The sequence below is a fragment of the Theropithecus gelada genome, chromosome 20, assembly GCF_003255815.1.
Source record: "Theropithecus gelada isolate Dixy chromosome 20, Tgel_1.0, whole genome shotgun sequence".
NCBI classification, from domain to species: domain Eukaryota; kingdom Metazoa; phylum Chordata; class Mammalia; order Primates; family Cercopithecidae; genus Theropithecus; species Theropithecus gelada.
The window spans coordinates 49,027,884-49,051,616 of record NC_037688.1 but is presented as its reverse complement, the minus strand read 5'-3'; the positions used below and the strand labels follow the sequence as shown (position 1 = coordinate 49,051,616).

The 23,733-nt window shown below is 51.3% G+C and overlaps 1 protein-coding gene across 1 annotated transcript in view; it reads right to left on the bottom strand.

Annotated features, from left to right (window-relative positions):
- ADCY9 (adenylate cyclase 9) overlaps positions 1-23,733 on the bottom strand; it is a 156,418-nt gene that overhangs the window by 20,475 nt on the left and 112,210 nt on the right. Inside the window, exons 4-6 of the mRNA XM_025371130.1 lie at positions 10,048-10,152; positions 8,799-9,016; positions 5,648-5,750 (exon numbers count right to left, since the gene is read on the bottom strand). Of these exons, the coding sequence (XP_025226915.1) occupies positions 5,648-5,750; positions 8,799-9,016; positions 10,048-10,152 (426 nt within the window). The remainder of the gene's footprint in view (positions 1-5,647; positions 5,751-8,798; positions 9,017-10,047; positions 10,153-23,733) is intronic.

Sequence of the window (23,733 nt, the reverse complement as noted above, 5' to 3'; positions counted from 1 at the left end):
GCAGCGGGAAGGCTCTCGGAGGACTGTCTCCCTCTACTACCCCATTTAACACTGGGGAGTCCAAGGCACAAATTAAACTTGTCCAGGGGGCCGGGCACGGTGGCTCATGCCTATAATCCAAACACTTTGGGAGGCTGAGGCAGGAGGGTCGTTGGAGCCCAGAAGTTCAACGCCAGCCTGAGTAACACAGTGAGATCCCATCTCTACAAAAAAGTTTAAAATTAGCCAGGCATGGCAGCGCGTGACTGTGGTCCCAGCTACTCAGGAGGCTGAGGCAGGAGGATTGTGTGAGCCCAGGAGTTTCAGGCTGCAGTGAGCTATAATCATGCCACTGCACTCCAGCCTGGGCAACAGAGTGAGACCCCGTCTACCAAAAATAAACTAATTAGCTGGGCCTAGTGGTTCGTGCCTGTAGTCCCAGGTACTTGGGGGGCTGAGGTGGGAAAATCGCTTGAGCCCAGGAGTTTGAAGCTGCAGTGAACTATGATCACACCACTGCAGAATGATACCCTGTTTCCAACAAACAAACAAACAAAAACCCTGCCAGGGTCACAGAGCCACTGATTATGACCCAGCACATTCTCACAGACACGTTACATATTTAGCTGAAAGATGAGTGACTGATTGGCGCAGGTGAGGTCTCTGCATCTGTAAGGCAGTTGCACGACAGCAATGTGCAGGGAGCTCTGCTGCCTGGCAGAGCCCTAGGTTCAGCAGGTGCGAAAGGGGGGCTTCAGGGCAGAACTGGCTGAGGGGGATTTAAGCGGTACATCGTTGCCTGGGAATCTACGGGGCCTGGCCCTGTGCTTGGGGCCGGGGCCCACGCAAAATGATGCCCTTGGGCAGCTCACAGCGGAAGGTGGGAGGGACAGGGATAGGAAACACAGGCAGGTGTGCCAAGTACACTAGAGAGGCCTGCACCAGTGTTCGGCAGTTGAGGGGGAGAAATAATGATGCTGACATGTCCAAGAGGTGTACCAGGCCCAGGCCCTGCAGGGCCTGGGGGCGTGCGATCTCCGCTGATGCTCGCAACACCCCACAGGCAGGAACCACCACCCATCTCGGGGTACAGATTGGGAGGCCAAGGCCAGGGGCTACCCCGAGGGCACACAGTGAACGAGGAGCCAGGCCAGGACTCGGCGTGGACCGGTTGACTCCTGAGTGTGCCCCTAACCTAGAGGAAAGAGCAGGACCCAAAGGCAGAGGCTGTGGCTGGGAAAGGGAGGGATGCAGAAAGTTCAGCTCCTTTCCATTTGGCCTTGCAACCTTCTGGCAACCCAAGAGGCCATGGGTGTCCACTCAGCATCCCAGCCGGGCTCGGGGCTGGGGGCGGGGCCTGGAGGTGCAGGGAGCGGAGAGGTCTCATGGCAGCCTTGGGTGCAGTGTGCGTTCCGCGGCACAAACCAGCTCCGGGTGTCCTGACCACTCCCAGGAACTAGGCGGGAAGGGAGGAGGGGGAGTCTGGACGGTGGGAGCAAGGCTGCCAGTTAGCCCTGATGCCAGGCTGGACCCCGCCAGGGCAACCTGGGGGCGGGGTTTGGTTCCAAATTCCCTCCAAATAACCTAGAGGCTCTGCAGGTGTCCATGTGCCCCGGAAGGTCAAGTCCGGTCCCAACCCTGGAACCCCTTCAGAAGGTGTGGGAATTTCTTTTTTCTTCGGAGGCGGTGGGGACAGAGTCTCACTGTCACCAGGCTGGAGTGCAAAGGCGCGATCTCGGCTCACTGCAACCTCCGCCTCCCGGATTCAAGCAATTCTTCTGCCTCAGCCTCCGGAGTAGCTGGAACTACAGGCACGCGGTACTACGCCCGGCTAATTTTTGTACTATTAGTAGAGACGGGGTTTCACCAAGTTGGCCAGAATGGTCTCTATTTCTTGACCTTATGATCTGCCCACCTCGGCCTCCCAAAGTGCTGGGATTACAGGTGTGAGCCACTGCGCCCGGTCAGGTTTAGGAATTTCAGGGGTGACACTGCCCATGCCCACCTGCCTTGGCAGAGGCACACGCACGTCCCCTTTCTCTGGGACTCCATCTAGTGCCCATCAGGGGTCCCAGTCAGTGCCGGGTACACGCATGTCCCCCGAGACCTCACTGCCTTGCCCACATGTGAGGCCAGGTTTCCACACAGGCTGCTGTCCTTCCGAGAGCCCACACCTCCCACCTTCCACCCAAGCGCTCGGGTGCAGGGCCTTTCTCTCTTGGGGCTACCATGTCCTCTGTAGAACTGCCCCATCCATGGATGCTGGCAGAGGCCCCGCTCCTCCCTCCACCTCCCTTGTGGTAAAACTCCTGCCTGCCCTGCTGCTTCCCAGAGACACCCGTCCCAGCCCCAGCCTCTCCCTCTGGTCCACCCCCAGCCCTAATGCCAGAGGCTCCCCAGGCCCACCTGCCCTACCCCTGTGCATCCCGGCAGTGCCGCCTGTCCCAGTCCCACTGAGAACAACGCTCCCCCACGTCATGACACTCTTTCGCCCTTTATCCCCGTGGGCTCCAAACCCAGGGACAGTGCCACTGGCTCCGCCCTGCTCACTGCCCACATCCCAGGGCCTCTGGGTGTGGCCGTCCCACCATCCTCAGAGCGCAGGCTCTGTGGCGGGGCTGCCAGGGCTCAAGTCACTCCGCCATGACTAGCTGTGATACCCACCCAGCCATGCCTCAGTCTCTTTATCCAAAACCAGGGACAAACCAGTACTCGCACCTTGTGGGCGGTGGGATATTAGGCTAGGAACATAACCACGTGGAGCCCTCAGCACGATGAGTCTCCACACACAGGCCAGCTGGGAGGCTCCCTTGTCCCGGTGTCTGTCCTTTCCTACCCACCGGGACCCTGTGGCCACCTGCCCTGAGTTTCGGTAACAGCCTCCCACCTGTCATGTGGCCTCCTGTCTTGTCCATACTCTTACCAACCTTCAAAACTCAGCTGATACATGTTTTTCTTTCTTTTTTCTTTTTTTTTTGAGACAGAGTTTTGCTTTTCTTGCCCAGGCTGGAGTGCAATAGTGCAATGGTGTGGTCTCGGCTCACTGCAACCTCCGCCTCCCGGGTTCAAGCGATTCTCCTGTCTCAGTTTCCCAAGTAGCTGGGATTACAGGCACCCACCACCATATCCGGCTAAGTTTTGTGTTTTCAGTAGAGATGGGGTTTCACCATGTTGGCCAGGCTGGTCTCAAACTCCTGACCTCAGGCAATCCACCTACCTCAGCCTCCCAAAGTGCTGGGATTACAGGCGTGAGCCACTGCACCTGGCCATGTTTTTTTTCCTTTTGTTGGAAGAGACAGGGTCTCACTGTATTGCTCAGGTTGGTCTGTCTCCTGGCCTCAAGTGATCCTCCCGCCTCAGCTTCCTGAGTAATTGGGATTACAGGTGTGAGCTGTGTGACCTTAAAACACAACCTGAGGCCGGGTGCGGTGGCTCAAGCCTGTAATCCCAGCACTTTGGGAGGCCGGGACGGGTGGATCACGAGGTCAGGAGATTGAGACCATCCTGCCTAACACGGTGAAACCCCGTCTCTACTAAAAAAAATACAAAAAACTAGCCGGGCGAGGTGGCGGGCGCCTGTAGTCCCAGCTACTCGGGAGGCTGAGGCAGGAGAATGGCGTAAACCCGGGAGGCAGAGCTTGCAGTGAGCTGAGATCCGGCCACTGCACTCCAGCCTGGGTGACAGAGCGGACACCGTCTCCAAAAAAAAAAAAAAACAAAACACAACCTGTTCCAGATCCTTCAACAGCTCCCCGTGGCCTTTGCCATACAGTCCATGGTGTGGGAGCCATAAACTAGCCTCTGCCACCTCCTGCCACTCCCGCCCTGGACGCACCTGCAACTCCCTGGACGCACCGCGCTCTTTGGTATCTCTAACATTTGTGGGTGCTTGCCCCACTCTCCAGAATGTTCCCTCATTCCTACATTCCATTAATTCCTAGTCTCCCCACGGAGGCAAGCTCAGGAGCTCCCCGCTTGGAGCCCCCAGCCTGGGCTTGGCGCCTCGCCGTGCGCTGGGAGGCATTCGCAGACCTCCAGCTTCGGATGTTGTTTCTAATTCCTGCTCCCTATCAGGCCACATCTTTCCCCCTTCCCCAGCACCAAGAACAGTCCCTGGCAGAGCAGAGGCTGAGCGTACATTTGGTGCCTTTAGGAAAGGATGGCAGAGGTGTCTGCTGTCTGGGAGGCTCAGCAGTGCAGGGTGAGAAGCAGCCCAGACGTCTGGCTTGGCAGCCAGACCGCTCGTGTCCAACCCTGCTATGGGACCACGGCCACCTGTTCAGCCTTTCTCAGCCTCAGCTTTCTCTTTGGTAAAATGAGGATAATCATCAGCTTCCCTACAGCATTGCTATGAGGATTAAATGAGATGATATTGTGCCTTACAGGCCACCAACCAGCCAACTTGCAAGTCCATCCGGGAGCTGTGTCTGGGACATTAACGGATATTCACTGTCCCTTGGAGGCTGACGGAAGGGGGCACCTCCCACCCCACGAGGCATAAACTGGCTCTACCGGGCTCACCAGGGTCTTTCTAGAGCCCAGGCCAGGACACCACAGAGTTTAATGAAGACCTGCTGGAGGAACCAAGGGAATTAGAGTGAGAAATCCCTTTTGCTCTGGGTGGGGAGGGCACCCACTCTTGAGTTGGGAACACTCAGAGGTGAGGTTTGGGGCCAGAGGAGAGAATGCAGTCAGGAAGCCGCCAGGATTCAAACCAGGTTCCAGGTTCTTGTATTATTCCTTCCAGCAAGTCCCTACAGAGCACTGTGAGCGTTGGGACTGTGCTGGAGGCTGTGAGAGGGGCTGGAGGAGAGGGACTGGGGTCCTACCTCACAGAGCTGAGCATCTAGGGAGGGAGGAACACGAACCCAGAACCACGCAAGATTCCAAAATGGGGCACACATGGAGAAGGAAGTGTACGAAGGGAAGTACAATCCAGTCTGGGGTCAGGGAGAGCTTCTTGGAGGAAGTGGGATTGGGTGATGGGCTGAGAGGTCAAGGACAAGGGGTTAAGGTGGTGGGGGCGGGGGAGGAAACCTGGAGCCGGAGTTAGAGAGAGAGGTGAAGGCCTCCTGGGTCCTTCTCAGGCTAAGAAAGCAGGGAGGGCAACAGGCAGAGAAGTGCCTCACCCAAGACTCCAGGACAGGTGGGGCGGGGGCTCCCTTCCAGGACAGGTGGGGGGGCCCTTCCAGGGTAGGTGGGGATCCCCTTTCCAGGGCAGGTGGGGGGGCCCCTTCCAGGGAAGGTGTGGGGGGTTCCCTTCCAGGGTAGGTGGGGATCCCCTTTCCAGGGAAGGTGGGGGGCCCCCTTTCCAGGGAAGGTTGGGGGGTCCCTTCCAGGGCAGGTGTGGGGGGTTCCCTTTCAGGAGAGGTGGGGGCGGTCCCTTCCAAGACTGGGGATAGCCACAGGGTCCTGGAGACGCCACCGCAGAGGAAAGAGTCTACTAATGGCGAGGTTGTACTTTAAGACAAAGGGCTAAAGAAAGGTTTTTTTCCTCCTCTGCAGAGACACTTCACGTACAGTTGCCACTCAGGATTTACAGAGTGTGGGAAATGAATGTTAGCCTTCATGTTCCCATCCCTTGCTAAAGCACAAAACTAACAGTGAATGACCCCGTGAGAACAACAGTCACATTCCTCAGTAAAAGCACAAGGAGAAACGAACACACCTCTTCTTGATAGCTGGTCCTGTAGGATCGCTCCAGCTCCTGATCCAGGAAGTTCAGGCTGAACTGGTTAATGGGCGGCTTAAAAAAATAATCTTTCATCAGGCTGGAAGACACAACAAATGCAGTCGATCAATGCCCAGCACCATCACTGTACCGATGTTTTCAGATCACAATTAGCGACCAAAACGCTGCTCATTAGGTCACTACAACAGCTGCGTCTCAAAGCGTCCGCAGACCAGATGCCACTCAGCTGCCCCTTGTTCAAACAGATCTCTGGGAAGTCCTCTGTGCCTCTAAGCATAATCGTATTTTGTGTTCCACCTCCATTAAGGAATGACCATCCACCATGATTATAACACACATCATCGGAACCTTGGTTTTTTGGGGGGTTTTTTTGAGGCAGGGTCTCACTCCGTTGCCCAGGCTGGAGTGCAGTGGCACAGCAATCTCGGTTCCCTGCGACCTCTGCCTCCCAGCTTCAAGCGATTCTCCTGCCTCAGGCTCCCGAGTAGCTGGGATTACAGGCGCCTGCCACCACGCCCGGCTAATTTTTGTATTTTTTAGTAGACGCAGGGTTTCACCAGGTTGGTCAGGCTGGTCTCGAACTCCTGGGCTTAAGAGATCTCCCCGTGTTGGCCTCCCAAAGTGCTGGGGTGACAGGCATGAGCCGCTGAGGCTTGTTTTTGAAAACACATTCCTCATGTCCAGGATTTGGAGATGAGGGCAGCTTTTCTGTTCTGTGAAACAGTCTTTGGTGAAGAACACGCAGATTACTGTGCTGAGAGTACTTACGCGGATTTGGAGGCTTCAAATGAAACCGTAATTCAGAACCGGCGGTCCTGTCATTCAGAGCACTGACAGTAATTGCCACCGTAAAAGCTAACAGGTTGTTATCACAAAATTGTGTTTATAGTTAGTGTAATTTTGGTGCTATTGTCACATATGCAGATTGCATGTGAAACCTGCAAAATGATAAAGCTCAGTGATTTTAATAGCAGGGAAATCAAACCCGCTTTCCATGACTCTTTCGTTCATTTATGAATTGCCAGCAAATAGTAATATCCTTTCTATACGGCAGAAAATTACTAGAAACTAAGGGAATGTTAACATGATTTCAGAAAGCAAATATAGCTGTGTTAGCCTCTCTCCCTCATACAGTGACTATCAGAAGTAAATTAGATGAGGCTGGGCGTGTGGGCGCATCCTTGTAATCTCCAGCCCTTTGGGAAGCCGTGGGCAGATCTCCTGAGGTCAGGAGCTCGAGACCAGCCTGGCCAACATGGTGAAACCCCATTTCTACTAATAATACAAAAATTAGCTGGGCCTGGTGGCAGCTGCCTGTAATTCCAGCTACTCGGGCGGCTGAGGCAGGAGAATCGCTTGAACCTGGGAGATGGAGGGTGCAGTGAGCCGAGATGGCGCCACTGTACTCCAGCCTGGGCAACACAGTAAGACTACATCTCAAAAAAAGAAAAAGAAAAAATGAAGTAAATCAGGTGAAATACGTCAAGTGCCTCACGTGCACCCAACACAAAGTAGAGCTCATCACGTGTGCCCCTTCCTCTCCTTGCAGCACAGCAGACACTCTCCTTTCTGTGACACGTATCCAGTAACTTCCTACATCCTCAGACTCAGAAGAGAAATAATTCTGTCCCAGGACATTGATCCTCTCTCCTCCTGACTCAGGGACTGTGGTCTCAGAAGAGCCACCACACAGCTGCAGAGAGGACGTGCACAAGGCCACATTTTAGCAGACAAGTGGCAGAAGTGACCCTGCTATAAGCTGTGCTGCTCCATTTATTTATTTATTATTTATTTTTTGAGACAGAATCTCGCTCTGTTGTCCAGGCTGGAGCACAGTGGGGGGATCTTGGCTCACTACAGCCTCTGCCTCCCAGGTTCCAGCGATTCTCCTAGCTCAGTCTCCTGAGTAGCTGGGATTACAGGCACCTGCCACCATGCCCAGGTAATTTTTGCATTTGCAGTCGAGACGGGGGTTTCACCTTGTTGGCCAAGCTGGTCTTGAACTCCTGACTTCAGGTGATCTACCTGCCTCGGCCTCCCAAAGTGCTGGGATTACAGGCGTGAGCCACCACGCCCGGCTGAAAATCACCCTTTGAGGCATCATAGTGAAGACTGAGGCAAGAATCATCCGTGAATGCTAAATCTAGGGAATTCTGATGGGGAATGAAATATTTACAAGATCTTCAAGTATCTTCCCACAGATTGCTTATTAGTCATAAGAGGAAGATAATAACCCTAGATCAGAGAACCTGGCACCACCTTGCCTAATTAAAATTAGTATCACTAATGAGGAACACATGGGCACCACGTGTCCCTGGAAAGGACACCCTGAGAAGGACATGGCATCCCTTCTGCAGTCTCTGCCTGGCCAGAGGGAGAGCCTGAATCTAACCAACCCAACTTCAGGAATATTTGATAAAAGGACTGGGCCTGTATATTTCAAAATGTAAACATTAGGCTGGGCACAGGTTCACACCTGTAATCCCAGCACTTTGGGAGGCCAAGGCGGGCAGATCACCTGAGGCCAAGAGTTCGAGACCTGCCTGGCCAACATGTTAAAAATCCACCTCTACTAAAAACACAAAAATTATCTGGGCATCGTTGTGTGTACCTGTAGTCCCAGCTACCTGAGAGGCTGATGCAGGAGAATCACTTCAACTCAGGAGGCAGAGGTTGCAGTGAACTGAGATTGAGCCACTGCACTACAGCCTGGGCAACACAGCAAGACCTAGTCTTTAAAAAAAAAAAAAAAAAAGCCAGGTGTGGTGGCTCACGCCTGTAATCCCAGCTCTCTGGGAGGCTGGGGTAGGTGGATCACCTAGGTCAGGAGTTGGAGACCAGCCTGGCCCATGGGTGAAATTCCATCTCTATACTAAAAATACACAAATTAGCCAGGCGTGGTGATGGCTGCCAGTAATCCCAGCTACTCGGGAGGCTGAGGCAGGAGAATCACTTGAACCCGGGAGGTGGAGACTTCAGTGAGCTAACATCGCGCCACTGCACTCCAGCCTGGGCGAGAGAGCAAGACTCCGTCTTAAAAAAAAAAAAAAAAAAAAGAAAGAAAAGAAAAAGGCAGAGAGGCTTCTGCCTGCAACCTTTGCTTTTTCCCAGACGGCCCCAATCGTACCTGTCTTCTTTGATAACGTCCACAAAGTGGGCGTCCGTTTTCTCCCGGATGTTCTTGAACCTCAGCGGAAGGAGAGCCGACTGGTCCAGGCTCACCCCTGCCCACCTTCCCTTCTCCTGCAAGATCTCACACAGAGAGGTCTGACTGTTGGTGAGCTTCTCCTCTTGGGGAGGGCTCAGAAGCCCGTTCTGAGTTTTGGGATTAGGTCCTCCAGAAGCCTGCCTCGAGACAAAGAGGACGCAGACACGGGAAGTGAAGTGGCACCGGGCACTGGGCACGCACGCCGGTCCCACCCTGACCTCTGCTGCGGGGCCCCACTGCACTGGGCGTGGGACCTTCTGCCCTGCAAGGGCCCCCCAACCCCCTGTGCCTGCAGACCTGCTCCAATCCCAGCCCTGACTACCCATCTGCTCCTCCCTGTTACCCAACAGCGCCCAGTGGTAATGCTGCGTGTTCAGGCCGCCAGGAAAGTGAGACATGGGAAGAGTTGATGAGGAGGTGGAGGGGAAGGGAGGAAAGTGAGGAGCCCAGGCCCCCAGAGTCTGCTTAGGCCAGCACCAGGGTTCCAGGGACAGGGTGCATGGGTTGGGGGGCTGGGAGAAGTATGACAAGGGGTCCAGGGCTGTCAGGGCACAGGGAAGGTGGATGGAAACAGGGGCTTATGTTCAGGGTGTCCACTGTGGCTGTGGGAAGACACGGGGTGACCTGTACCCACAATCCTTTGGCAGATGGAGGATGAGAGCCTGCGCCCCAGGGGAGCCCCCTGCATGAGCCCCCGACAGGCTCTCATGGGTGGGCTCAGTCCTGGCCCTGGTGTCCAAGTCTGGTTTTCCTGGCAGCCTTCCTGCCACCTGCCCTAACTCCCACCCTCTCTCTTCACCCAGCCTTTCTCGCTGTGAAGACCCCCTCTTGTCTCCGCCCGTCTGTATTCTAGCATAAACTGAGTCCAGCTTCCAGTACCACAAATTTCCCCCGAAACGCTCGAATCCACGCGTTTTAAACCCTTACTGGCCTTTAAAGGAGTCCCGCCCAGCTCCGCCCCTGAGCGCTGGATTCCACGTGGGTTCCTGCTGACCCTCCCTCGAGCTCCCTGCCGGTCTCTTCAACACCCAGAGGACTCGTGGGTGCGGAGTGCTGTTACCCAAGAGGAGTTACTCTCAGAACTAAGAAGCCGACAAGACAGGAATGTCACCTTGGGTGGATGCGCCAGGAGAGGAACTGACAGGAACAACAGCCATGAGCTTGTTACCTTGGTGCTGTTTTTATGCTCGTCTTGGCAGCCGTTTTGAGGTGCTCCTCCCTCGGCGCCGGCTTCAGATTTGGGAGCAAATGTGATTCCGCATGAAGGGCAGGTCTAGAGGAAAAACACAGACTGTGGGGACACACCCAGAAACCACAACTGCCCCCCCTGAATTCAGGCAGGCCCCGCTGTTGCAATCTGCCGTCACGCAGCATGGTGGTGAGCAAGGGGAAGGCGCACAGAACCACTCGGGGAAGAGCTGAAAGCCACCTGTGACAATGGAAACACACAGAAACCAGTGCACGAACGCAGCGTGACCCGAAACGTGGAACCGGGAATGTTCACTGACTGGACAATGGATCAACAAACTGTGGTCTATTCGAACGATGGGCTGTTAGCCACGAAAAAGATGGAAACACTGACGCCTGCTGCAGCATGGTGAGGGAGGCCAGACACAGCACAGATATTACGTGATCCCGTCTACGTGAAATATTCAGAAAAGGTGAATCCTTAGAGGGAGAAGGCAGATTCATGGTGACCAGGCGGGATGGGAGCAGGAAGGGGGAGTGGCTGCTAAGGGGTATGGGGTTTGCTACGGTTCAAATGTTTGTGTCTCCTCAAAAGTCAGATGCTGAAATCCTAATTCCCAAGGGGATGGCATTGGGGGGGCAAAGCCTTGGGAGGTAATTAGGTCATGGGGGACAAGCCTTCAAAATGAGATTAGTGCCCTCATAAAAGAGGCCCCAGGGAAATCCCTCGTCCCTCCCGCCCTGGGAGAAGGCACCATCTGGGAAACAGGAACGGGTCCTCACTGGACACTGAATCTTCTGGGACCTTGATCTCGGACTTCCCAGCCTCCAGAACTGTGAGAAATATATTTCTGTTGTTTAAAAGCCACCTGGTTTGTGGTATTTCAACAGGGTTTCTCTTTGGGATGATAAAAATGTTCTAAAATTGACCATGGTGATGGTTGTACAAACTTTTGCTAAATATACTAAAAACCACTGAACTGTACACTTTAAAAAGATTTATTTTTTAATTTTTTTTGAGATGGAGTTTCACTCTTGTTGCCCAGGCTGGAGTACAGTGGCACGATCTTGGCTCACTGCAACCTCCGCCTCCTGGGTTCAAGTGATTCTCCTGCCTCAGCCTCCCAAGTAGTTGGGATTACAGGCACCCACCACCACACCTGGCTATTTTTTTTGTGTTTTTAGTAGAAACGCGGTTTTGCCATGTTGGCCAGGCTAGTCTTGAGCTCCTGACCTCAGGTGATCCACCCATCTTGGCCTCCCAAAGTGCTGGGATTACAGGCACGAGCCACCACGCCTAGCCAAAAAGATCCATGTTATAGTATGTGAATTATATCTCAACAAAGCTGTTATTAAGTAAATAAAGTGGTCACCAACTATGCTAGGACACAAATCCAAGGTTCTTAAGCTCCGTGTGATGGTGAGCTAGTCTCATAAGATGGGCTGAATAATCAGAGGTACATGATTTCCAGATCTAGGAGTAATTAAAAGTTTATAGGAATTAATGGACCTAGAAAAGAGAAGGCAAGATTTAATACAGGTACACTAAAAAGAACAAAGCCTTTATTTCTCACAAACTAGGATTCAAACCCTAGTCAAGTACTTACTAGCTAGGAGACTCTGTTCAAATCACTTTACCTCAGTTCCCTCGTCTATAAAACAAGAGTGAAGATATGTTGCTAAGAATTAAATGAAATTAAATGAAATTGGCCGGGTGTGGTGGCTCACATCTGTAAACACAGCACTTTGGGAGGCTGGAGTGGGAGGATGGCTTGAGTCCAGGAATTTGAGGCCAGCCTGGGCAACATGGCAAAACCCTGCCTCAACAAAAAGTATAAAAATGAGCCTGGCCTGGTGGCGTGTGCCTGTAGTCCCAGTTACTTGTGGGGCTGAGATGGGAGAGCTGTTTGAGCCTGGGAGGTCAAGGCTGCAGTGAGCTTTGATGGCACCACTGCACTCGAGCCTGGGGCAAGAGAGAAAGACCCTGTCTTTAAAAAAATAATAATAATTAAATAAGTATATATATAGCCTAGCACAGTTCCTAGCATACAGTATACCCTTAATAAACTCATTATTATTATTAATGTGACCCAGTAACCTAGGAACTGTCTAAGAAAGCAGCTAACAGCTTCCAATGAAGAAGACAACTGTGGCAAGAAAGATTGTTTTTTTTTTAGGACTCAAAAGCAATTTCCTTGCAGTAAGAACTGTAAAACATTGAAATAAATTATGGGAGGCCAGATATTATTTTGGAAATTTAAAATAAGTGTCACTACCTAAGGGCAAAGATATGACCCAGGTTGTATTTTAAGTTAAACTGCAGGCCTGTACTATATTAAATAAAAGAAACAAAGATTCTACAGGGTTGTATAGTTTGGGAATCTGATGTAACACACAAGCTAAATTTGAACATTTGTATGCATTCAAAAAATGAAAATATACATGCCAAAACAGCTAGCGAAATCATTAACTAACATATCTGAGCAAATAATGGCATCCACATAACATTTGCTTATAGCTCTTTAAAAACTGACATTATCAACAGAGGTCAAATGTTCTAGTTGTCAGTAACATACAGTGAGTCTATCTGAAAGCATCTCTTGGTATTGACTGGCAGAGTTAAACTTCCAAACATTTTGCTGGCGTGCTGGCTCACACCTGTAATCCCAGAACTTTGGGAGGTCGAGACGGGAGGATCGCTTGAGGACAGGAGTTCAAGACCAGCCTGGGCAACATAGGGAGACCTTGTCTCTATAAAAAATAAAACAAATTAGCTGAGCATGATGGCACGTGCCTGTGGCCCTAGTTACTTGGGAGGCTGAGGCAGGAGGATTGCTTGAGCCCAGGAAGTCAAGGCTGCAGTGAACTGTGACTGTGCCACTGCACTCCAGCGTGGGTGACAGAGCAAACCCAGTCTCAAAAAATATATATATATAAATATATGTGTGTATGTGTGTGTATATATGTGAGTGTGTGTATATATGTGTGTGTATATATGTGTGTGTGTATATATGTGTGGGTGCATATATATGTGTGTGGGTGTATGTGTAATGTGTGTGTATATTTGTGTAGGTGTATATATATGTGTGTGGGTGTATGTGTGTATATGTGTGTGTGTATATGTGTGTGTATATGTGTGTGTGTATGTGTGTGTATATGTGTGTGTATATGTGTGTGTATATGTGTGTGTGTATATGTGTGTGTGTATATATATACACATACTTGCCAATGAGACCACTGATCTTATTAAATGAAAAAAAAATCTAATACCAAGAGAAAAATAAAGTAGGCATGCCTGATACCATGCATAACAGATGCCTGAGAGAACTCTCTGGTGTGGCTAAGGTGGGGTGCTTGGTGCTTGATGGGGCACAACAGCCATTTCAGGGGCTAACTGGTAGACCAGGAAAGGAAGCCAGAGGTGTGAAAGCATTTGCCCCACTTGGCTCAGCCGAAGCCTGAAGTGTAAGTGAGTGCTTGGTAAACGCTGGCAGTGAATATGAAAACTTCTGTTAACTATGCTGTCTGGTCATAAAGAGTTCATCTGGTAATTCAGTGTCCTTGATTACAGACAGAACAGCCATTGGTATCATTCTTCTGTAGCCATTTAGTCACAGGAATCTCCTGGCATCAGTCTGTTTCAGGTATTTTTCTTGCCTCAAGTTCATCTGCTGTGCTTTTCTCTTTTTTTTTTTGAGACTGAGTCTCCCTCTATCACCCAGGCTGGAGTGCAGTGGGGCGATCTCGGCTCACTGCAACCTCCACCTCTCGGGTTCAAGCAGTTCTGCTGCCTCAGCCTCCTGAGTAGCTGGGATTACAGGCACCCACCAACACGCCTGGCTAATTTTTGTATTTTCAGTACAGATGGGGTTTCACCACATTGGTCAGGCTGGTCTCGAACTGGCCTCAAGTGCTCTGCCTGCCTCAGCCTCCCAAAGTGCTGGGATTACAGGTATTAGCCACCGTGCCCGGCCAACCCTGCTGTGCTTTAAGACGAGGCCACCTGCTTCTTCAGTGCCCCCTACAGCACACTGGCTTTCCTGGCTTTATGAGATTTTCTATGCATTTAAAGCCATGGATATGCCACCGTGACAGTCAAACCAACTTGGCACCAGAGGGCACACTGAGGACAGCGGGGGCTCCATGCCCTCTGCAAGGACTTCCCTTGGAGGGGCCGGAAGGCCGGTGGAGCCCGGGAGTGCCCACTGGGATGAGGTTGCTCTCTGGGGAGCCTGGGGCAGTGGTCTCTACAGGTGGGGAACTCAGTGCTTTGCTTACAATCCCCTTTAACAGAACAGAGGCCGAGGCCTGCACCCAGCGGTGATAAGAAGTTCTGATACAGAAGTGAGGTCCTGCAGAGCTGCGCACAAACGGCAGAAGAGGTTGTGCTTGCAGAAGGAAAAGGCTGCGTGGGTCACATGGCCAGCTGCAGACACCCAGGCTCCGGCCTCCTGAGGGCCGGGATAGTGCTCACTGCCTATTCCATTCCCAACAGGTTTGTCCAGGAAGTGGGGATATGGGAGGTGGGGGGAGAGCCAGGTGCAGACTCCAGGCCACGCTGGGTGGCGTGGCCCCACGGACCTGTGTCACCCGGACCCAGCAGCCATCATTTTACTGCACTTTGAAAATGCGGATTTTGGCTGGGCGTGGTGGCTCATTCCTGTAATCCTAGCCCTTTGGGAGGCTGAAGCGGGTGGATCACCTGAGGTCAGGAGTTCAAGACCAGCCTGGTCGACATGGCAAAACCCTGTCTCTACTAAAAATACAAAAATTAGCTGGGCATGGTGGCACATGCCTGTAATCCCAGCTACTGGGGAGACTGAGGCAGGAGAGTCACTTGGACCCAGGAGGCGGAGGTTGCAGTGAGCCCAGATCGTGCCATTGCACTCCAGCCTGGGCAACAGAGCAAGACTCCAGCTCAAAAAAAAAAAAAGTGGATTTCTGTTGTTCTGTTTCTTCCTCAGCTACTTTCCTTTTGGGGGATAAATTTTCTAGATAAAATCTTTAAAACAAATGAAACAAAAGAAATCTTAGAGCTGGGTGTGATGGCTTGCTTGAGCCCAGGAGTTTGAGATCAACCTGGGCAATGTAGCAATACCCCATCTCTACAAAAGCTTTTAAAAAATTTTAAAAATTAGCTAGGCATAGTGGTGTGTGCCTATAGTCCCAGCTACTCAGGAGGCTGAGGTGGGAGGGTCGCTTGAGCCCAGGAGGGAGAGGCTGCAGTGAGCTATGGTTGTGCCACTCCACTGCAAACTGGGTCACAGAGCAAGACCCTGTCTCTTTAAAAAAAAAAAAAAAAGAGGCCGAGGGTGGTGTCTCACACCTGTAATCCCAGCACTCTGGAAGGCCAAGGTGGGTGGATCATGAGGTCAGGAGATTGAGACCATCCTGGTTAACATAGTGAAACCCCGTCCCTACTAAAATATAAAAAATTAGCCAGGCGTGGTGGTGGGCGCCTGTAGTTTTAGCTACTGGGGAGGCTGAGGCAGGGGAATCGCTTGAACCCGGGAGGTAGAGGTTGCCGTGAGCCGAGATCACGCCGCTGCACTCCAGCCTGGGCAACAAGAGCAAAACTCCGTCTCAAAAAAAAAAAAAAAAGAAGAAAAAAGAGACAGACATCCATCTACCCAGTGAAGAGATTCTCATATCTCAACATTCCCTTCTGAGCAGTAGTTAGAGGTCTCTTCTGTACCAGGAGGGTCCTACCATGCAACGGTGGGTGGGTTTGTTTCCCTCCCCCGACCTCCTACCTCCCACCCCCCACAGCAATTTTCCTTGAGCAATTCGCTAGCTTAATTTTAATCTGGATTAAGACATTTCACGAACTGTTTTTTTGCCAAACACGGATGCCTCTGTGAAACGTTTCCCAGCCGGCTAAACATCGTCTCCCCCTGCACAGCTGCAGGCCTCTCCACCCCTGCTGAGCCCTCCCTGGGAAGAGTATTTCCGACTCCAGGAAGCTCCAGGCATGGAAGCACCTCACTGCCTTGGGAGACAACCCTAGCGGCTGGCTCACAGGGAGCCACACGGGCAGGCACGTTACAGAAAAAGCAGCGTCATAACGACAGCAGCTACCATGACTTAGGAATGTCTATGTGCCAAGGTCCTACCCAGGAACCAGTCGGGCCCCCATTCACGCGGTATCTGCGGTCTCGACTGTGCGATCTTGTCCTTTGCAGCCACACTGCGAGGCAGCAATGATCGCTCTGTGGACGGCCACAGACTCTAGGGCCCCGGGACCCGGACCACCGTCGTACGGCTCTGGCCCCCTTTCCTGGCACAAGGAGGACCCAGCAATAATCCTGGCACCTTGCTCTCCTGGGCCTTGTTCCCCCAGAGTGACCTGAGCAGCTACGCCTGTCCTCTCGGTTCTTCCGAGCAGCACCCTGGGCCCTTGGGCACCAAGGGAAGTCTCAAGACTTCTAAGGTCCTCCCAGCAGCGCGCCTGGCGGGCCAAGGAGTTTGCTGGCTGTTGCCTGGGTAACCTGAGATTCCCTGGAGAACACCCAAGAGCAAACCCTGCATTTTCCCGGATTATCTTTGCTCCTTCCCCCATGTGGACGTGGGCTTTGGAGGGAAGAGTGTAGCCATTTCTCTAACACACTTGGGCACATTTGCATTTGTTTTTAACACATTTCAGGACGTGCACCCTACATTCCGGTCAAAATATATGGCACAAAGCTATAAAACCGTTTTTTTTTTCAAGGTTATTTCTCATCACAAGATAAATCATTTCTCAGCCAACAGCTGTCCCTTTTCAAAACTGTCAAGGGAGGGAGTGGGGAAACCTCTTTTCTCAGAAATGAGGAGGAGACACCACTAGAAGAGCCCTGGCTTTGCCTGCTTCGTCTTCTCAACAGGACTGTTTTGCAAGATGTCATGTTATCAGAAACATCCTTTGCTCCCAAACTCAAAATGATGTTGAACATGGCGAACAGGAAGAGTCATGGCATTGCACCCACAATAACCACAAATACAGTTTCCTGAGGTGTTCTTTGAAACTCCTTGTATCTACTTAGCCCTCGTAAGCACCCACAATGCAGGTACTAAGATCGGTTCCATTTTACAGATGAGGACATTGAGACAGAGCAGGCACCGGCCCAGAGCCACATGGTACGGCTGAAACCGCATAAAGCGGGTGGTGAGCCCAGGCAGCAGAGCTCCCCGCCCCAGAAATCTCCAGGCGAACGGGGCAGCCCATCAGTGCGGCAGAGCCACCGGGCACACTCTGTCCCTGGCATTGCTGTTTAAGCTAACAGGTTAGGTACAGGCATAAGTACTTCAAAATAGAGCATTTCTGCTAACGAAACATTAGGGTAAGATAGAAGTAGAATATTAGAAGAAAAGAGAAGCAGTAATTATCACAGAAAAAGAAATTTTCTTACATCCCCAAAGCGGTAAGAACAGACAGCAGATGGCCTGAGAATACCAGACAACGCACCACACGAACACACACGTGTCAAACTCACACACACGATCTCAGAACCACACGGGGCGGAGCCCTAAAGGACCACTAGGCTCAATAACCAGGCTGGTGATGACGACCCGAGTCAAAAATAGATGAAAATATACTCAGCAGACTGTCAGGCAGGAAGACTGTAACCAGCTGTGGAAAGTCCTTCATGAAGTCAAAATAAGAAAATATTTGGCATTTGGGGAAACTTCACGGAAGTGCAATATTTCACTCTCGGGCGATGCCAGTTCAGTGATTCCGCACATACATTTCCATCCCTCTCTCTACACACATATATAATTTCTTACTTGGAAATAATTTTAGACTTGCAGAGAGTGGGAAAGACAGTTCAAGGAGTCTGCGTATATCCTTCATACAGACCCACAGTACGGTTATCAAGACCAAAGCAACTCATGCTGGAGCGATACTGTTAGCTAAGCTGCAGGCTTTATTTACATCTGCAGGATGTCCCCGGTTTCCCTGATGTCCCTTTGCTGTTCGAGGTCTCCTCTAGGTCCCGTGTTGCATTTAGTCCTTACGCCTCCTGCTCACCCCCAGCATATGGGGGTTCCCCTATCTTTCCCTGTGTCTCCTGGACCTGCTGTGTCTGAAGTCCCAGCCAGGTATTTTGTCAAATGTCCGGATCTGGACCTGCCTGGTGCTTTCTCAGAGCAGACTGAGGTTTAGGGTTTGCGGAAAGAATGCCGCAGAGGTGACATGCCCTTCTCAGGACACCACACTGGGGTACAGGATGGCCATGTGTCGTCCTAGGAGGGAGGCTCACCTGGATCATTTGGTGAAGGTGGCGTCTGCCTGGTTTGCCCACTGTGAAGTTCCTATTCCTCCCCCACCCCACCTTTCTTTTTTGAGACGAGGTCTCATTCTAGTGCCCAGGCTAGAGTGCAATGGTGCGCTCTTGGCTCATTGCAGCCTCTGCCTCCCAGGCTCAAGAGATCTTCCCACCTCAGCCTCCCAGGTAGCTAGGACTACAGGTGGATACCAACATGCCTGGCTAATTTTTATAGTTTTTGTAGAGATGGGGTTTTTTTTTTTTTAATTGTTTTGTTTTTTGAGATGGAATCTCACTCTGTCGCCCAGGCTAGAGAGCAGTGATATGATCTCAGATCACTGCAACCTCCGTCTCCAGGTTCAAGAGATTCTGCTGCCTCAGTCTCCCAAGTAGCTGGGATTACAGGTGCGCGCCACCACGCCCGGCTAATTTTTTTACTTTTAGTAGACTTGGGGTTTCACCATGTTGGCCAGGCTGGTCTCGAACTCCTGACCTCAGGTGATCCGTCTGCCTTGGCCTCCCAAAGTGCTGAGATTACAGGCGTGACCACCTCACCTGACAGAGACTACCCTTTGGTTTTACAACAGCTTTATTAAGATGTAATTCGCACAGCATATAATGCACCCATTTAAAGTATATAACTCCAGGGTTTTTAGCATATTCACAGGGATGTGCAAGCATCACCACTATCAATTCAGACTACCGCTTATAATAAATACCTATTTAATTTCTAAGCTGTATATATTTATATATGTATGTGTCTATAAAATCTTTTCAATTTCTATAATGAATGAAAAGCCCCTTCCTTCCTCAAATCGGGCTGGCTGAGCCTATTCATAATGACTGGACACAAAGAAAACAAGTAGAGGAAAGAAGTGATCATTTATTGAGGGTCATTTTCAAAATTCACTGTCACAAAACGATGATTCCTGAGGTGAGTGGCCTCAAAGGGGAAGGAGAAAGCTTTTGAAAGCAAGACAGGTCCTCTCTGAATCATCCCCATATGAGTAAATATATATCATTAGCTTTGTTACTGACTGGTCCATGTAGAAACACCCAGTGGCCACGCAGCCTGGGGTTCTGAATAATAGATGAAGGTAAACTCAGGAAGACCAGCCACGCAGGTGCACTCCCGGGGAGGCCTTTCAGAGATGAACTAAGATGCTTTCACAGCTCGAATGGTTCACTGATCAGAACTAATGTGATAAAAGTAATTCAATTTTGGGTTTTCTTTTCTTCTCAAGATGGAGTCTCACTCTATTGCCCAGGCTGAAGTGCAGTGGCATGGTCTCGGCTCACTGCAACCTTCACCTCCTAGGTTCAAGGGATCCTCCTGCCTCAGCCTCCTGAGTAGCTAGGACTACAGGCATATGTCACCACACCTGGCTAATTTTTGTAGTTTTAGTAGAGATGGGGTTTTACCATGTTGGCCAGGCTGGTCTTGAATTCCTGACCTCAGGTGATCTGTCTGCCTCGGCCTCCCAAAGTGCTGGGATTACAGGCACGAGCCACGGAGCCCAGCTGGGTTTTCTTTTTCTTCATGAAGACGTTGGAAAAGCTGTTTTTATTGACATATGGCATCTAGATCCACTCACCACCCACAGGGTTCATGAGAAAATGGAAAGCAAACGCCCGCTGGAGTGCTGACGTCACATTCAACAGGCCAAGGCACACATGCTCCCGTGTCATACCAGTGACTTGGTTATGGCCGAGAGCATCCAACCCACAGCAATGGTCAGCCACAATCACTGAGAATCTCCCTCGAGTCGGAACCGCGGAGAAGATGGGACCTTCCCCAGTGAGTCAGTGACCTCTTGCAGGCAAGCCGGGACCATCTCTCGGCCTCTCCCAGCCCTCCATGGCTCCGTCTATGGTCACTGTCCCTGCTCTATGTGGAGTGAAGGACTGCCCAGTGTAAGCAGGGCTCCTCCTCAGCCCTAGCGTCTGCAGGTGCCACTCCAGCTAATTTCCCAGCAATCCCGAGAGGTCCCTTCCTCATCACCACTGCACTGATGAGGAAAACTCTTGCTTAGAGGAATTAAGTGTGTGTTTTCTCTTCCTTTTTTTCTTTTCCTTTTCTTTCTTTCTTTTTTCTTTTTTTTTTTTTTTTGAGACAGCATCTGGTTCTGTCACCCCAGTTGGAGTGTGGTGGCACTATCATATAGCTTACTGCAGCCTCAAACTCCCGGGCTCAAGCGATCCTCCCGCCTCAGCCATCTGAGTGGCTAGGACTACAGGCGTGAGCCACGGCACCTGGCTGCAATTTCTTCACAGTGGCAAAGCCAAGACTTTGAGAAGGGTCTTGTTTCAAATTGCGGCCCTTCCCGCCATGCTCCGCCTCCCCTCTGTAACGCTGACAGTAGCGTCCTCACCTCTAATGCTCACTCCTTGGTTTCCTTCTTGACCCCTCCTTCCTTCACTTGGGCAGCATCTGTCCCCCCACATTATGCAATATGAGGGCCCTTCGGGTAAGGATCTCTCACTGCTGGTCACTTCAAGAACCCAAGGGGCCAGGCGCAGTGGCTCACGCCTGTAATCCCAGCACTTTGGGAGGCAGGCGGATCACAAGGTCAGGAGATTGAGACCATCCTGGCTAACACGGTGAAACCCTGTCTCTACCAAAAATATGAAAAATTAGCCGGGGGGTGGTGGTGGGCGCCTGTAGTCCCGGCTACTCCAGAGGCTGAGGCGGGAGAATGGCGTGAACCCAGGAGACGGAGCTTGCAGTGAGCAGAGATTACGCCATTGCACTCCAGCCTAGGTGACAGAGCGAGACTCCGTCTCAAAAAAAAAAAAAAAAAAAGAATCCAAGGCTAGGCACAGTGGTTCATGCCTGTAATCCCAGCATTTTAAGAGGCCAAGGCAGGAAGATGGTATGACCCCAGGAGTTTGCAACCATCCCGGGCAATAGAGCAAAAAAAATTTTAAAATTAGCTAGGCATGGTGGCACATGCCTGTGGCCCTAGCTACTCAGGAAGTTGACTTGGGAGGATCACTTGAGTCCAGGAGTCTGAGCTGCAGTGAGCTAAGATCATGCCACTGGTACTTTAGCCTGGGCAACAGAGCGAGACCCCATCTCTTAAACAAACAAACAAAAAGAAGCCGACAGTTGGGTGTAGAAAGGGTTGCCTTGGAGCTATGACTTCAGGACCAAAGTTTTGGCTTTTGACATCACTACCATTTCCTGGTAGGTCGTTACAGTACACAGCTTATGTCACATTAGGTAAGAATTTTCCAGCTATGACCTGGGAGATGACTTAAGGTCACACAGGACACACATTCATGGGGGCTGCCCTGGTTCTACACAGTTCTGCTTGGGCTTCTGACTTCAGTCCTTCGCCTGGCTCTGCAGAGCTGCATCGCTCTGTGTGTTTAATTAAAGAATTAAAAACTTAAGCCAAAAAGAAACTGTTAATTACTACATGCCAGGCACCATGCTCGACACTTGGGAAATATTTAAGTTATTTAACACACAGTCTCTGAATGCAAAGAGCTCACAGGAAGGCGCATAGGAAACAAAGATTTAAGATCGTGTATGTTACAGCCAAGTGGGACAGACTGAAGGGACTGAGAATTTGGAGACGAGGGAACAGCGTTATTGGCTGGGGAGGCACAGGAAAGCGTGGTGGAGCTGAACAGTGAACGCAGCCAGGAGTTCAGAGGGAAAGCGAAGCCATGCGTACTGCAAGTGAGCGGCAGCAGGAACAGGACACAGGCGAAAATCTACGCGTGTTCCTTCAGGGAACGCTTCCTGAACACCTTTTCTCTAATGTATTAGTCCTTGGCATGAAACTCCTTTTACTACATGAGTATTTCCCCAAAAGGTGAGACCACATTAGCCCTGCAAGGTGCAGCTTGAAGAAAACAATTGTGCTCAAAGAGGCCTGAGAGTGCGGCATACACCGCGTCCTCCTCCGAAGGACTAGATACTGTCTACTAGCGTAGTAAAGGCTCTGAGAAGTCCTGCAATAAAGAAACTCTTTTTTTTTTTTTTTTTTTTTTTGAGACGGAGTCTCGCTCTGCCGCCCAGGCTGGAGTGCAGTGGCGCGATCTCGGCTCACTGCAAGCTCCGCCTCCCGGGTTCACGCCATTCTCCCGCCTCAGCCTCCGAGTAGCTGGGACTACAGGCGCCCGCCACCACGCCCGGCTAGTTTTTTGTATTTTTAGTAGAGACGGGGTTTCACCATGTTAGCCAGGATGGTCTCGATCTCCTGACCTCGTGATCCACCCGCCTCGGCCTCCCAAAGTGCTGGGATTACAGGCTTGAGCCACCGCGCCCGGCAAAGAAACTCTTTCTGTGTTGAATATCCAGAGGTTCCCGAATTTACTTTACCACTGAGTGCCACGCCCCCTCCTTTTTTTTTGAGACAGGGCAAGGTCTCACTCTGTGGCCCAGGCTGGAGTGCAGCAGTACAATCACAGCTCCCTGCAGCCTTAAATTCCTGGGCTCAAGTGATCCTCTTGGCTCAGCCTCCCGAGTAGCTGGGATGGCAGGCACATGCCACCAAGCCCAGTTAATTTAAAAAATTTTTTTGTAGAGATGATGTCTTGCTACGATGACCAAGCTGGTCTCAAAATCCTAGCCTCAGTCGTTTCTCCCACCTCGGCCGCCCAAAGTGCCAGGATTACAGGCGTGAGCCACCCTGCCTGGCCTTCTGTCAACCTGAGATAGATTACAGGATTCTCAGAAACGTTCAACGATATTTGGAAAATCTCCACGTGCCAAGGAGATATGCTAAATGGTTTTTGCTCATTCGGATCAAAACAAATAATATAGATGAGTACAAAGCAGTGTAGCATCGCCATGGCTAAACTCGTGGTCACTAAACCTGTGAGCATGTGATACGGGGAACTCTGCGACCGCATCCCCTAACGGACAGAAACACACATATGTGGACGCTAAAATGGCAAACACAACAAATTATTTATTTTTGGCTTGGGCTGTCTTTCACTACTTCAATAGAGCTCAGTGTGCAGGCTGGAGGAAACCATTTTTCCCCAAATAGCAAAACCATTCCCGACTCCTCCCCACGCCAGCCCCTCCCTGCCCGGGTCCGCTGTCTAGGAGCCCAGAGCTCCATTTTCTGACTCCTGCAAAACGTCAGCCCAGGCGAGACGGCTGTCTCTAAAGTTTGCAGGCATCCAGGGAATCTCAGATACATGAGCTTTACGCATGTGCCAAGAGTACGGGGAAGAGAGGATCCAACACCACTGTCCCGGTGGTTTTCACTCAGGGATGACTCTGCACCCCCAGGGGACACTGGGCCATGTCCGGAGACATTTTTGGTTGGCACAGTTGGGGAGTAGGGTACGGGTGGGTATGCTGGCATCTGGCAGGTGGAGGCTAGGGATGCTGCCAGCCATCTGACAGTGCACAGGACAGCCCCACCACACAGGACTACCTGGTCCAAAATGCCAGC